Below are 15,246 nucleotides of genomic sequence, written 5' to 3'. Positions count from 1 at the left end.
AAATGTGTCTTCGGACGATGACGCATACATCATACCATTATACGATCCCAAAATGTTTTTTGCGGTTGTATAGAAATGTATCAATAGAATGAAACCCAGTGTTTTAGCTGCAACGTTTGAACAGGGTGCAGTGCAAGCCCTTTTTTTGTCAAACACCTTGTTAATTAACACCAATAACCTTAGCTTTAGGTCATACATAATTTGTGTACATCAACAAAATGAGTTACTTCCCCTTATTTATCACCTGTTCACAATATATTCCTTAAATTTATGTTTCTTTTCATAAAAGGATTAAATATAAAATTAATTTAATGCAAATGCATATTAGAATATTAATTTAAATTATTTTCACTTGAATACACTTCAAAAATAAATATTTTGAAAATTATATTTTACATATTCACTTCATTATATTCTATCAAGTGCAATCAAGTATAAAAAAATCCCAACATCTGTTTACATTCATGGTGAGACTGGTATTGTAACAGCAACTGTATAATATGAAGGAAACAGCTTCCTAAAAGGGTCTCAGCATCATGACCATAGACCATATAAAATTGTGACAAAAGTATTGACATATATTACTCCATTTTAACTGAAACTTGAATTTACAAGGATGCATAAAATAAAGTTATGTGCACAGTTGAGGCTTAAATAGTTGCCTTTTTCCCAGTAAAATTAATCTAACGCGTTAAATTGCCCTTTTTTCAATGACATTTACGCGTAAAATTGCCCTTTTTGAATGACATTTACGTGTAAAATTGCCCTTTTCTGACTAGCACCCTGCCCTTTTCAAATCCTGGCTAGAACACTGGAAACCATATAATGCATTTCTGACAAACAATGTACATGATGTACAGATTGTATTTCATTTTAACAAGCGATTTAAATTAATTATTTTAATATACATGTAGACAGAAGGGTCTTTTTAAGTGTATTAAATAGCAGATGCCTGGGCCTGGAAATTTGTTCATGTATCAAGTATCATTAATACAGAAAATAGGTGTACAGCAGACCTAAGAGTGCTCAGATATTACAACTAATCATTGTCAAACTGCTTACCAAATATGAAGTCATTCTGTTTAGTGGTATTTAAGAAAAGTAAGACAAAAATAATCGTTGGAAAAACAGAAAAGATGATTGCCATATAACCATCACTGCTGAGTGGTGGCAGTATTTTTTGTTTGTAGACTTACATTTCCTCTTTCCAATAATAACTGACATTTGTTCAGGCAGTCAGGTGATTCCGCAAACTGTATCAGGGCTTTCTCAGCTTCAGAGCGTAGATTGGTATCAGCTGTTTCATACAACTGTTTGCACAGATTTTCTAACTGCAGAAGCTCCTACAAAAATTAATAAAATAATGTTCAAAGACAGTACACTAAAATACATTCTTGTTAAGTTTTCTTCTTTTCGCTTTGAACATTTGGAATGCTCAAAATAAGGTGCTCAATATAGCATACATGTACCTGTTACCTAAAGTATGCAAAAAAATTGTGAATTTTCAAGGTAAACACTGACTTTTCATCCTAGCTTATCGAGACCGCGACTTTGCGACAATACGTCTCTCGGCTGCCTGTAAACATTTGAAAAAGATATTTTTTTCTTTTTGAATTTATATTTTTGTCAGTGAAGTAGCCGGCACTTGAAGCCACCGTAAATGGAGGAAATCCGCCGGCTACCGACTTCAATGGAAAGCCCTGGGGTCTTGTAAAAATGAAAACAAATGCTTGTGTCTGGGTAAACTGATATCAACAAAAAATATTGAGTTGTGTGATCAAAATAACATATTTCCAAATCAACAATTCATTCTCAAATTATGATCAAATGTTATAATTCTGGACCTGAATCTATTAAATATCTATATAATTAGCTATGGACACAGTAGCAGCGTGGTAACAAGATCTTAACATGCTTCTACTGCGATTATAGCAAGCTCTTACCCCCATACTACGATTATACCACTTTCGTACAGCGATCTTACTATATAGCTACAATCCCAGCAATAACGTCAACATCGTTTTCATATAAATACTGTAACATTCCTTTTATTTCTCATTGATACGTAGAGTTTTTCGGAAACAATGCAGTCATGCAACCAAAATCTATGTAAGGGTAATGGTAGTGGTAGAGGCAGAGGGGGATCTGATAGTAACAAATCATAATGCAGAAGATATATGTCGGAACGACCAATCCAACCTGAATCACAACTTATTGCTGGTCCATCAAAATCAAATGACAGGGCTTTAGTGAACAATAGTAGTGATGACACAGATGTGTCAAGAATGATTGAGATGTTGAAGATAAAGGACAAGAGGTTCAAATTACATACAGACTAACAAATGCTGAAGAGCTTTTATAAATTCTATATGACAATGTCAATGAGCATGATGGTCATATATGGTCTAGACCAGCATGATATGAACGTGGTATAGTCGTAGTGGAAGCGTGTTCGGGTCGCGGTAACAACGGGATGGTCCTAGTAAAGTTGCTGTGAGATCATAGCGCAGTCTCCCAGACTAGAATCACGCTTTCGCGACGCTGTCGCTACGATGGTACAGCAACCTTTGTGATCTTACTGTGCACTCACTATGCTTATACTACATCCTGATTTCACCACGACCGCACCACAATTGTTTTGAACATGTTCAAAGTTGGCCACGCTCATCACGATCATTTAAATCAGCAGTCCCTGAACTTAATATTTGGAAATTTAGTAATTTTTTAAACCTGAAGACGATTTAAAAGATGATATCAGAAGCATTTTTAAAAGCATGGGCTGCTAGGCCCGTAGTTAGGCGTGAATAATGCTTCTTTTTTCTTAAATTACTAAAATTTTCCAAATATTGAGTTCAGAGACTGCTGATTTAAATTTCATTGTGAAATTTGTAATTTTGTCAACTTTTTAAATAATTTCAATTATATTGGAATTTAGTAATGATTCTGGAATTTGAGATAACGCCTCATATTTTGTAGATACATAAAAACCTTCCAATGTTCTGAAAAATGTAACATCGTAATTATAGTATACACAGATGGGTACTTTGAGCAATGTGTTGTTTTCAGATTTTTGTGCGGTGCTTTTTTTTTATGTGTTGTAGCATTTTCATATACGAAACTAGTATAAATGGGACACGAAAAGTTCAATATCAATTTAAAAAGTTATCTCCCCTGATACTGAATCCACTCCCGAAAAGTATCTGCTCGAATGATGTTAATTAATTCTGTGCTCTTGGGCAATGAAACAGTCGTAATATTGATAAATTATATTACTTAACAGAACAATCTATTTTATTTCGCTACTGTCATGTCATTGATGTGAGTTTTTATACTTTATTTTTTAAAAACGAACATTTTTTTCAGTTTGACATATATTCATTTTTTTGGACTTGCACGTGTTTAATTTGCGCAAAATCGCTGACACTATGAAAATAAGAACGCATGGCAAACTTATTATGATGTATTGGAGCATGCAGTACACTTTCTGCAATGCATTTAATAATGACATGAATGCACTGTCATAGAAGAGAGGTTTATTTTGAATTCACCTGCTCTTCCGCCATTTTTGTTTTCCCCTCAATCCAAAATCTGTTATGCGCAGGTGCGAGGTTTCGCTAAAATTTAATACCATTCCGTAGTGGGAACGCATTAACTGATGAAGGTAGTTATTGTATTTGGCAACAGACAAGAGTTAACAAAGCTATCTACCAGTCCTTTACTAGCAAATTTTTTCAAATTATTCACAAAATATTAAAAGTATATGTTATCGAGATTGTTTTTAACTAAGGGACAAATTTCTCACATATATTGTTCAATCTTATATTAGTACTTTTATGATACTAGTAAAAAAAATATATATAATTCTGAAATATCAAAATATAATTCTGAAATAAACATAGATATAGAAAACTTTATTTTGATTCGACATAGCATAAAACATACAAATCTTTTAATGGGGTTTCATTCTTGAATTCGTTGGGTTCTTTGATATGCTGAATCTAACCATGTATTTTAAAAGATTTTGGATTTTTGGGCCCCGTTTTTAAATTGGTCCACATTGAGGTCCAAAGGGTCCAAATTTAACTTTGGTTGATTTCATCAAAAATTGAATTATAGAGGGTTTTTTATATGACGAATCTAACTGTAAATTAGTCTACATGCATTAAGGTCCAAAGGGTCCAACATTAAACTTAGTTTTATTTTAACAAAAAATTATTTTTTGGGGTTATTTGATATGTTGAATCTAAACATGTATTTAGATTTTGGATATTGGACCATAATAGGTAAATGTCCAATTTAATTTCTTTTAAGTTCGTATACCACATTCATTCTGTGTCAGAAACCTATGCTGTGTCAAATATTTAATCAAAATCCAAATTCAGAGCTGTATCAAGCTTGGATTGTGTGTCCAAACTTGCCGCCCAACTTTTTAGGGTTCGACCTCCGCGGTCGTATCAAGCTGCGCCCTGCGGAGCATTGTATTTGTACATAAATTAGGCTGCTAGTTTTCACGTTTGAATTGTTTTACATTGTCATTTCGGGGCCTTATATAGCCGACTTTGCGGTAAGGACTTTGCTCATTGTTGTAGGCCGTATGGTGACCTGTAGTTATTAATTTCTGTGTCATTTGGTCTCTTGTGGAGAGTTGTCTCATTAGCAATCATACCACATCTTCTTTTTATACTTACATCCGTTATCATGGCATACAATTAAAGCATGATTGACCGATTTAAATAAATTTAAAATAATGTTTATCGGTTCGGTAAATTATGATGGTAAAAAGGGTCAACATGGACCACCAAAATTGAGACAAAAACTTTGCTGTGCATCATGACGTCTATATATAGGAACTAACATATTACTTCAAGGGTTCATGCATATAGAAAATGTGTGGTCAACTTATCCAGGCTTGACTCAGTGACCTTATATAAAGTCCTATCTTATATTGCTTCTTCACAACCTGTGTCCTTTTTCTTCCTAAATGGGTCATTATCAAAAAAAGTGCAAATTTCGACGAGATAACATTTTGAAAAATGATGTCATGGTTTAAAACATTTAAATGTGTCACGCTATTCTATAGTCATGGTAGCAACGATATTCAGAAGTATGCAATGGGAAATATGAAGAGTCCCTTCAATTTTAACAATTTTAGGTCATGCTTTAATAGAATCGTGTCAATGGTGTTACCAATTTAAAGCATACATTTAGCTACTAAATATTATTGTTTAACATCAAACAACTGTTCCAATTTGTTGTTTATGTTAGAATTACGACTTCTTGACATAATTCATATAGCTGTGCATTCTATTCAAACATAATTTCCGAAAACATTGCCGTAAAAAAAGTTGGCTGTCCTAATCATGGCCGTTGTAAATACTAAAAAATGCACTTAAACTGAATATATGTGAATTGTGTAAGATTAAATGATAATAATATACATAATCCTTCGTACACGACCTAAAAACACTTATATTTATGAATGAAAATAAAAAAATGTCGCATTTTTATATAGTAACACCACTGACCCTTCAGTAACTCCAAGGACACAAAAGTTTCACCATTGACATCACATTTCAAATTTTACCTTTATTAAGTACTGAACACAGAACCAAGATCACCGAGCAAAAGAAAAAGATGAAAAAATAATTCGTAGGCTAAAATATCTCAAATTATATAACATAACATCAATAACTAAAAATGTCAGTAGTGGGACTAAATAGTGTCATTGGTGTTACCAGCATACATCAGTTTGTGAAAACTTTGTTTGTGTATACAATACATGATATTGTTAAAACATTGTTAAATAAGTATTGTTTTTCGTAAATAATATGATGTTTCGCTTGTTACGCATGAAAGAAACACAAAACAATGCTGATTGTCATAATATATTCAGTGGTGTTACTAAACTGGTCAATGGTGTTATTTTATCAAAATGGTCTCACCATTGACAGTAACACCAATGATTTAAGGTGTATTTTAAGATTAAGTTACGAAATAAGTGCTCCATTCCCCTATCCTATATGTTGTTACTGGTGAATGTTTCTATAATCAATATATTTCATCATTCAAAGTTCAGGAAATGTTTAAAAAACAAAAAAATTATAAGGGTTCACCATGGACACTATTTTCAATTATGATATAGCTTTCACTTACTTTTTTAGATTTTTTCACTAAATTTTCAACATAATTGTTTGCTTTCTTTTTGCATAACATGCTCACAGGTAATATTGCTAAGGGAGAAACTGTTGTAAATGCCAAAATCTTGCGAAAGATAACTCTTATCCCACTAATTTGTTCTTTGGTTACACCATTGACTTAAAAAATGCAACATTTCCTTTTGGTGATTTTTTTTATTATAAAACCAACATACACCTCCTAAATCATTAAAAAAAGGTTTGTATGTATCAAAATGCAATAAAAAGTTATAAATCAAAAACAAATGATATTAATGATAGTCCTATTTTAAGTCTGAAAGGATTAATAGTAAAAAAAATAACAGTTAATTCTCAGGCTATCTCCAAGGGTTTAAGAAAACATTAAGGATGTTTTTATAACATTTCATACTGTAAACTGTATATTGTGTATCACGAAACATTCATTTCTAACATATGCAAGTGTTATTTTGATATATTTTCATGTCTGTGACTTGAAAAGACCCAATAACATAGTTTTGCATGGTTTTTTTTATAATGACCCTCATATGTGTCCTTTTCAACAAGTAATCAGTAACATATACTTTTGAACTGGTTAAATGATGTAATCAAATGAGTCTTAAGTAATTTTAATAAAAAAAAAAGTTTTCTTGTCGCTTCTTGTCGCCAAAATAATTCTTCTTGTCGCTTCTTGACGCTTCTTGTCGCTAATTAGTGAGACCGAGTCTTACTTAAATTTTGCTTATTTTATAAAAGGAACATTTTGTTAATCATTAAAGTTTCCCCAAGTCACAATTTCACCATTTCCAACTGTAAATTGTAAATTTAGAGGATTTTGATATGAAATTGAACAATAAAGCCATAATGATTCGATTGTCCGAAAGCAGCACTTGCCGCGTGACGACGACAAACATATTCTTTATAAATAAACTTTATTAAGTGTCGACAAGGTATACATACATAGACAAACATAAGCTCTAATGAGCTTTTAACCGACATAAATGAAGTTTTCCACTCATTTATAATTATAAAACCATGATTCACACTACCCATGAGCCTGACAGATCATGAAGTCTCAACCAAAATGTTAAAGGGGCATTAGCTGCCAAATTTATGTTCAATGATTCGGCTCAAACCTCATATTTTATTCATAACATACTAAAACACCTATCCAAATTACAAAAGGGCTTTAAAGAAACGTTAAAGAATGCACGTACTCATTATGGCGCAACATTTCGTGTCTATTGGTCTAGTATAGACGACATCTTAATAATCATTAAAATTCCTTAGATGATCATATATATATATATATAACATGATACTAACATGATAAATATAAATTCACAGGCTAGTACGTATGATAATGATTTTTCTAGGTCTGTTTGAATTCATGTCATTGATTAAAAGGTATTAAAAATCATCGTTGCGTCTTATCAGTTGCATTTTTCTTTTCTTTTCAGTTCATTATGAAACTCAACTGACATTATCACTGATATTTTTATTATGTAATAGAGCATGCATTTTTGATTTGTTTGTGTAAAATGTAATTAATTTAACAAGGAGACATATTAATATAAGCACTGGTTGCTTGTTTCTGAATCCTAATTGTGAATGTGTTTATAAAACGACTTGTATGATTAATAATAAAATATTGCCAAGTTTAAACCAAACACAAAAAGGTAATTGAAAATAATTAAACCCGTTTTACAATTTGGGAAAACCATATCTTATTTTCCGGCCCCACCCCTCAAAATTGAAAATCGTACTCTGGCCTGCGTTTCATACAAAAAAATACGTTTAAATTGATCGGAAGATTACTAAATTGTTCAAGACATTCTTGCGAACACAAACTCATTATTTTAACTAGATCAAAAGTAAAATCCGGAATATCATTTCCTCGCCAGTTTTGGTCCTTGTACGTACAACTTCCGGTCAAAAAATTGTTTACTTGTCGTCAAGATTTTCCAAAAAATCATCTTTGAATACCATTTCATTGAAATAGAGATGTCATAAACTTCATGCTGGTATTAATAAGACACAGCAAACACATCTTCGTCTCATATAAGATATTGAAATACGTCAGAAATTAGACAGAAGCAAGTAGGTAGACATTTAGTCCGAGATTACTCTCACTGTGCTTAAACGGCTGTGGGTAACTTACCCACAGCCCAAGATGGCGGACTCTAAACTCGTTGATATTTAATTCATACAAAATGTACCTTTTGCGACGTTTTTCATGCAGAATGTAAATATTTATAGGATTTTTGAATAAAGAAATGACTAACAATTACCATAAATTTGTTAATATAGAGTTCACTAAAGCGCAAGGTCAACTTTAAAAAATGCATAATATGTCCGTAACTTTTTTATCGAAACTAAGCAGACTGTCCGTAACTTTATTTTTAGATGTGGGTAACTTTTGATTTAAAATTTTAAGAATTATAATTTCGACAATTAGAAGACAATTAACATCATACTTACACCCCAGAAGTTTTATGTGGGGTTTGTGGTACTCCTTCCTGGTTATGGTTTGAACTTTTATTTACTGATGTGCGTCTTATCGACGTTTTTCGCTTGTCAGACCAAGGCTTTTCCATACTCTTTAATGTTTTGAGTTTAATTATATGTTTGCGGTTTACCTTCACCTCTGTTTCTTTCTATGTGTATTTTGATGATTACTCTTTGACGAGGCTCGGTATTTATACATCCCACCAGTTAGTTATAGTGTTATGATTTTTTGAATATGTTTCCTAGTATGTTTTTTTTTTCTCTCTTTGTATTTTATCAGGGGTTGTTAGACTATTAAATTACCCTGTTGTCCTACGTAGTTATTTATATTTTTATATACTATGTCGAATTGTTACACTATGTTGACTGCTCTTTTCCTTTTATTGTCACTGACTTTTACCTATTGTGTCTTTTAGTTTTATTCAGTTTAATGAGATTTGATGCAACTTGCATACAAATGAAATATGCAGCTAGCTGTAAAACTAGGTTTATTCATTTATACAAAATGTCCTTTTTTTTTTTTTTTAAAGTTTTCCCATTTACTGTAAATCTTGGCCAGGGTGCCGCAATATCACCGTGCGCAACGTCCCAGTGTGTCCAGATTGACACCCCTTTTATTTTACTGTCAATGCTGATGGGATTTGTTTGTGTGGGGATGAGAGAAAAGTGTTTTTGGCTTTTTCAAAAAGACGGGAAAAGTTTGTGCACTTAAGTCTCGTATAGTCTATCCACTGCATGCCTGGGCAATTTGGGTTCCCCTCCAAAATCCCGAATTCACGCTACCCTTGTCGTTGCTGGCAGAAAATCAGTAAGTGTATACATGCTACATGTATGTGTAAAAAATACTTGTGTAGTCTACTTGATCAAAAATAAAAACGAACAATGATGTTTCAACAGTTTATCTGCTATGATCGGAAACAACCCTCCGAACTAGGCGATTCGGGTACCCTGACGTTATACAAAATGAGACCCGAGTTTTGCGGATTTATCGTGATTTTTTTCATATTTTCCCAATTTTGTCTTCCATCGATACAATGAATTATATCATACTAGACATCTACTTCGTTTTGTGAATATGTATTCGATGCAATCTCTATCATCAGTTTAAACATTACATCCGCGTATGTCGATTCTTTGAAAGTTACGGACATCTCTATTGGTATGATGAAAAAAGTTACGGACAAGTTGTTTTGAAGTTACGGACAGCCTAAGTGTTTTTTAAAATCGTGCTGTGATCGTTTATTTTGTAGAATTTAATCACCTTTCCAATTTAGGGGTTTCCCTAAACGATTAATACAACTTTTAAATTCAGTTGTTTAATTGATGCATTCGTGGTATTGTTATTCTATAGAAGAAAAGTATCTAACCGACGCAAGGCGGCTCCATCTTGGGCTGTGGGTAACTTAAGTTACCCACAGCCGTTTAAGCACAGTGACTCTGACGTCCAATATAATTTATATTTCTAACTGTATGTCTTTTTTAGTTACGGAATACCATCAAATTTTTGAGGATTTTCCCGGCGCATGCCTGTATAAGGTCGCTTTAAGTTAATTTCATTTTTTTTTTTTTTACTTTCAATTTATTTATGAAATTTATTGTACAATTTTTTAAGTTTCAATTTTTACATTTTTTATATATATTTTTTATAACAATAAGATAAAAATGTCACTTCGAATCTTAACCCACAGGGTTTGTTACTATTTGCTGGCTTTTCTGACCTCAGGAACCCATAAAAAACAGCAAATAATGACAAACCCCAGCATGTTGCCTTGGGAATTATGAATTATTGTCACTTCGGCTGTAAAAAGCTGCGAATCCGGGTCTGTTCGCGCCCAATCACGTTCGCACCCTTCCACATTCGCCCCCATTCACTTTCGCACCCCACATGTTCGCACTCAAATTTTGCGAAAAGTTCGTTCGCACCCAATTTTACCAATTTCTTGGAGGTGTATTGGTATAAATATATATGCCATTGTTTCTAAATAATTTGAGATACTGACAAGTTTTTTTGTGTCATGACAAGTTTATAAAAAAAAAGTCCTTGTTTTTAAGTCAGATTATGTTATTCTGACAACAACTATTTCATTTGTGTGTTGAATAATTCTTAATCGTGTTTTGGTGAGTGTATTGAAATAATTTGTTTTTCACTGTTTCTAGTCAATTAAGTGCGAATCTGATAACATGTTGAACAACTGGTATGCATGGTAAGTGTATTGCTATAATTAATATTTATTTTATTAGTATTTACATCAAAGCAATTTAAAACAACAATCATGATTTATAAACAACAGTAAACAATAACACCAAGTTAGGCTGTTTATAAATACCAATTAGCAATAATCATACATAATCAACATTTAATAATTAATCATGGCAGATTGATAAAAAAAAAAATCTATTCAATAAATTCTCAAATTTTATTCAAAAAGAATACAATTATTTGTTATATTCATATGAATAATTTCTAACAATTTAACTTAAATATTATTAAAAGTTGGGCGCGAACATGTAGGGTGCGAACGGACGTGGGGGGTGAAAATGTGAGGTGCGAACGTGTAAGGTGCGAAACTATATTGGGCGGGAACGGACCTGATACCAAAAGCTGCTATAGGGAAAAGGGTACTATTTATTCTGCCATAGGCGACAATACTTACATTTTCTAAATTTACAACTTTTTATAACAAAAAACCTGGATAAAACAGTTATGTGTGGTGTTCAGGTGTTAGTACTTTATTCATGTTATTATTTTACTCTAAAAATTGAAGCCAAATAGTATAATGACCAATTTCCAACGGAGCTTGCTTATGTTATCGATGCCCACCGTCATTTTGCACCAAATTTATGAAATTTTGAAAGTCTTTTCGAATAATTCTCAAGAAAATATGTCAATAGGTTTCAAAATTTATATTGTAAATATACACACTGCAGTTAGGCCAACTAAAATTAATTAGTAGATTTTCATCCAAATTTTTGAAAAAAATGGGGCGGGTGGGAGGATTTTATTTTTTAATTTTTATTTCCAAATTTGAAACAGGAAGTTTGGAAGGAAACACAATTTTTAACGGTTACCGGAAACGGAGATGAACAAATCCGGAAATCAAAATTTTTTCAAAATAACAAAAATCGGGGCGGGACAATTTCAGAGGGGCGGGTGGGGACGAAAATCTAGCAATTAATTTTAATTGGCCTTATTCATAGATAAATAAAAAAAATATGTTGTACCCTTACATCCAATCACAGCGCTCCTAATTTGACTTTCTCACCTGCCTTGGGTACACAAAAGGCCAACCTAAAGCTGGGAAAGTGTATTAGTATCGTTTTTCCTAAAGCAAATAGTAACAAATCCTGTTTTGACGTCATAATACAATCACATTGTGGTGTCAGATATTTTGTGACATCGAAATTTTATGGGAATCTTTTCGACATCCAGGAATGACAGACCTGGGAACATCTCTATGTTCCTGGGCAGACAAATAGCGCTCAACACCTGGTCAAATGGGCATTAGTTATAGTCAATTAACCACTGCTCGTAAGTTTTTAAAGTGATACCCTGTCAAAACATTAGAAATTCTTCAAGAGTTTTGCTTATTTTTATTGTATGCTATGTATTTGAGATTTCAACTTTGTATTACAGGTTGTTTTTAGTGTCAAAATGCACTGTTTTTATGTTATTTATATGTTTTTATATTTGGCCAAAAGCTCCTTAGAGCTTGTGTTGCTTATTTGTACCTATGCCGAATCAAAATAAAGTTTTCTTATCTTATCTTATCTTATTTTTTAAATCTCTTTATTGAACTGCAGTTGAAATGTTGTATAGCTTTAGTATGATCAAATAATTAGGGGGCACAATACATAGATTTTATCAAAACATGCATTAAGGAAGTTTAAATAAAAACCTTGAGTCACAATACTCAGGAGAAAGTTTTGTATGAGGAGTTTCTGGTTAAAATGAGATAAAATGCCTTCTATTAACAACCTATTGATCTGTAGATGTCGGCAAAAAGCTTTACAGAGTTTGTGTTTGTAGTATTTCATGTAACCAGACTTAAAATAAATTTTCTTATCTTATCTTAGATTGTTGATACATGTAGCTGTGTATAAGAGTTAAGATGATAGTTTGCAAGTGTTAATTTCAAATGTTAACATCATATTTCTTTTTTATAATAGAAGCTTTTGTTAAAAATCTGCTATTATTTTTTCTGTACGACTATCATGACTTATAATATTCAATAAAATGTGCTTATTTAATTGTAGGAAACATAAAGTGAAAAATGCCTGAATCTAAGAATTTATTGAAAGAAGTCTTACCCAAACAAGGTTTACTGTACCAAGAGGATATGCCTACAGTAGTTTTATGTAAACCAAAAATTCTGCCACTAAAATCTGTGACATTGGAGAAACTAGAAAAGATGCAAAAGGAAGCACAAGAAACTGTTAAACAACAAGAGAAAGAGGCAAGACTCAATGATGATAATTTGTTTGGAGGAATTTAAATGATCATGCTACATGTATTTATATTGTCATTTCTGTTTACAATTTGACATGTACAACTGTATATTGTAAAAATAAAATTCTTTATCATTTATATGTACTTTTATACTATGGTAGAATTGATCAGGTCTTTTCAGCCAGTCACTATTAGCACTTTGGTGTTTGAAATTTCTCCCAATGATTATGAGTGGTAAAAAAATGTCTTGTGATATGTGTTTGTAGTTGCTCCATATAGATCATTGATTTACCATGATTATATTATTCGTAGTTAAAGCAGTAGAGGTGAATGTTGAGTAAAAACAGTAGAGGTGAGTGCCGAGTAAAAGAAGTAGAGGGTAGTGCTGAGTAAAAGCACTAGAGGTGAGTGCTGAGTACAAGCAGTAGAGGGTAGTATTTAGTAAAAGCAGTAGAGGGTAGTGCTGAGTAAAAACACTAGAGGTGAGTGCTGAGTACAAGCATTAGAGGGTAGTGCTGAGTACAAGCACTAGAGAGTAGTGATGAGTACAAGCACTAGAGGGTAGTGTTGAGTAAAAGCACTAGAGGGTAATGTTGAGTAAAAACACTAGAGGGTAGTGTTGAGTTTTAGCACTAGGTGGTAGTTGGAGCAATAATATATCCTTGGCATATACATATTGTTAAAATGTCATTATGAAAACCACCAAAGCAGCAATCTCAATAAACTTTCTATATTTTGTATTTATATTTGGGCTCCAAAAAACAGTTGTCTTTCAAATACTCTGGTGACATCCTGTATATGCATAACATAATTGCTTCTGGATGTTAAGCAATCAACAATTAATCAATCCGCAAGAACAAAAACCTAAGGGTAAGTGACTTAGGAATAGAAGAATGGTCACGTTTGGTCTTTTTCCGACCTGCAGTAAAACCCTTGAAGTGAGAAATTATCTATTCATGATCTTTTCAATTGGTCACTGTTAGTACTTTGTTTGGTGTTTGAAATTTCCCTAATGATGTTGTAAAAAAAAATGTCTTGTGACATGTGTTTGTAGTTGCTCCATATAGATCATTGATTTACCCTGATGTTATTCTTAGTTAAAGCAGTAGAGGTGGGTGCTGAGTAAAAGCAGTAGAGGGTAGTTCGAGTAATGATATATCCTTGGCATATATGGATGCACAGTAATATTGTTAAAATGAAAACCACCAAAGCAGTAATCTCAATGAACTTTCTATATTTTTATGCCCCACCTACGATAGTAGAGGGGCATTATGTTTTCTGGTCTGTGCCTCCGTTCGTCCGTGCGTCCGTCCGTCCGTTCAGGTTAAAGTTTTTTGCCAAGGTAGTTTTTGATGAAGCTGAAGTCCAATCAACTTGAAACTTAGTACACTTGTTGCTTATGATATGATCTTTTTAATTTTAAAGTCAAATTAGACTTTTGACCCCAATTTCACGGTCCACTGAACATAGAAAATGAAAGGGGGAGTTTCAGGTTAAAGTTTTTGGTCAAGGAAGTTTTTGATGAAGCTGAATTCCAATCAACTTGAAACTTAGTACACTTGTTGCTTATGATATGATCTTTCTAATTTTAATGCCAAATTAGACTTTTGACCCCAATTTCACGGTTCACTATACATAGAAAATGAAAGTGGGAGTTTCAGGTTAAAGTTTTTGGTCTAGGTAGTTTTTGATGAAATTGAAGTCCAATCAACTTGAAACTTATTACATATGTTCCCTATAATATAATCTTTCTAATTTTAATGCCAAATTAGATTATTACCCAATTTTTACAGTCCATGGAACATGGAAAAGGATAGTGCAAGTGGGGCATCCGTGTACTTTGGACACATTCTTGTTTAATTTATATTTGGGCTCCAAAAACAGTGGTCTTTCAAGTACTCTGGTGACATCCTAAATATGCATAAAATAATTGCTTCTGGACGTTAAGCAATCAATCCTCCTCAAGTATAAAACCTAAAGAGACTGGTGAATAGAAGAATGGTCACGTTTGGTCCTTTTCCGAACTGCAGTAAAACCCTTGAAGTGAGAAATAACCTATTCATGATCTCCCGTGAAGAGAGACAGCCACGGCTTTCTGCATGCAAAGAACTGCAATAACTCTGAGGAATCTTCAGGTGG

General features: G+C 32.8%; 1 protein-coding gene and 1 long non-coding RNA gene across 4 annotated transcripts in view; one reads left to right on the top strand and one right to left on the bottom strand.

Moving 5' to 3' along the window:
- LOC139519519 (exportin-7-like) overlaps positions 1-3,606 on the bottom strand; it is a 39,334-nt gene extending 35,728 nt beyond the window's left edge. For all 3 annotated transcript variants that reach the window (XR_011663615.1, XR_011663616.1, XM_071311637.1), the window contains exons 1-2: positions 3,549-3,606; positions 1,197-1,343 (exon numbers count right to left, since the gene is read on the bottom strand). Coding sequence is in view for 1 of the 3 variants with exons in the window: in XM_071311637.1 (XP_071167738.1) it covers positions 1,197-1,343; positions 3,549-3,563 (162 nt within the window). In the remaining 2 variants the exon portion in view is untranslated. The remainder of the gene's footprint in view (positions 1-1,196; positions 1,344-3,548) is intronic.
- A 4,157-nt stretch (positions 3,607-7,763) lies between these two features.
- Positions 7,764-13,245, top strand: LOC139519518 (uncharacterized). Its single transcript, XR_011663614.1, has 2 exons — positions 7,764-8,252; positions 12,915-13,245. It is a non-coding gene; the product is annotated as an uncharacterized lncRNA (long non-coding RNA).
- The last annotated feature ends 2,001 nt before the right edge of the window (positions 13,246-15,246 follow it).

Source organism: Mytilus edulis, chromosome 4 (assembly GCF_963676685.1).
Source record: "Mytilus edulis chromosome 4, xbMytEdul2.2, whole genome shotgun sequence".
Classification (NCBI taxonomy): Eukaryota; Metazoa; Mollusca; class Bivalvia; order Mytilida; family Mytilidae; genus Mytilus; species Mytilus edulis.
The sequence above is the reverse complement of the archived record's forward strand: the minus strand, read 5'-3'. Positions and strand labels throughout refer to the sequence as shown.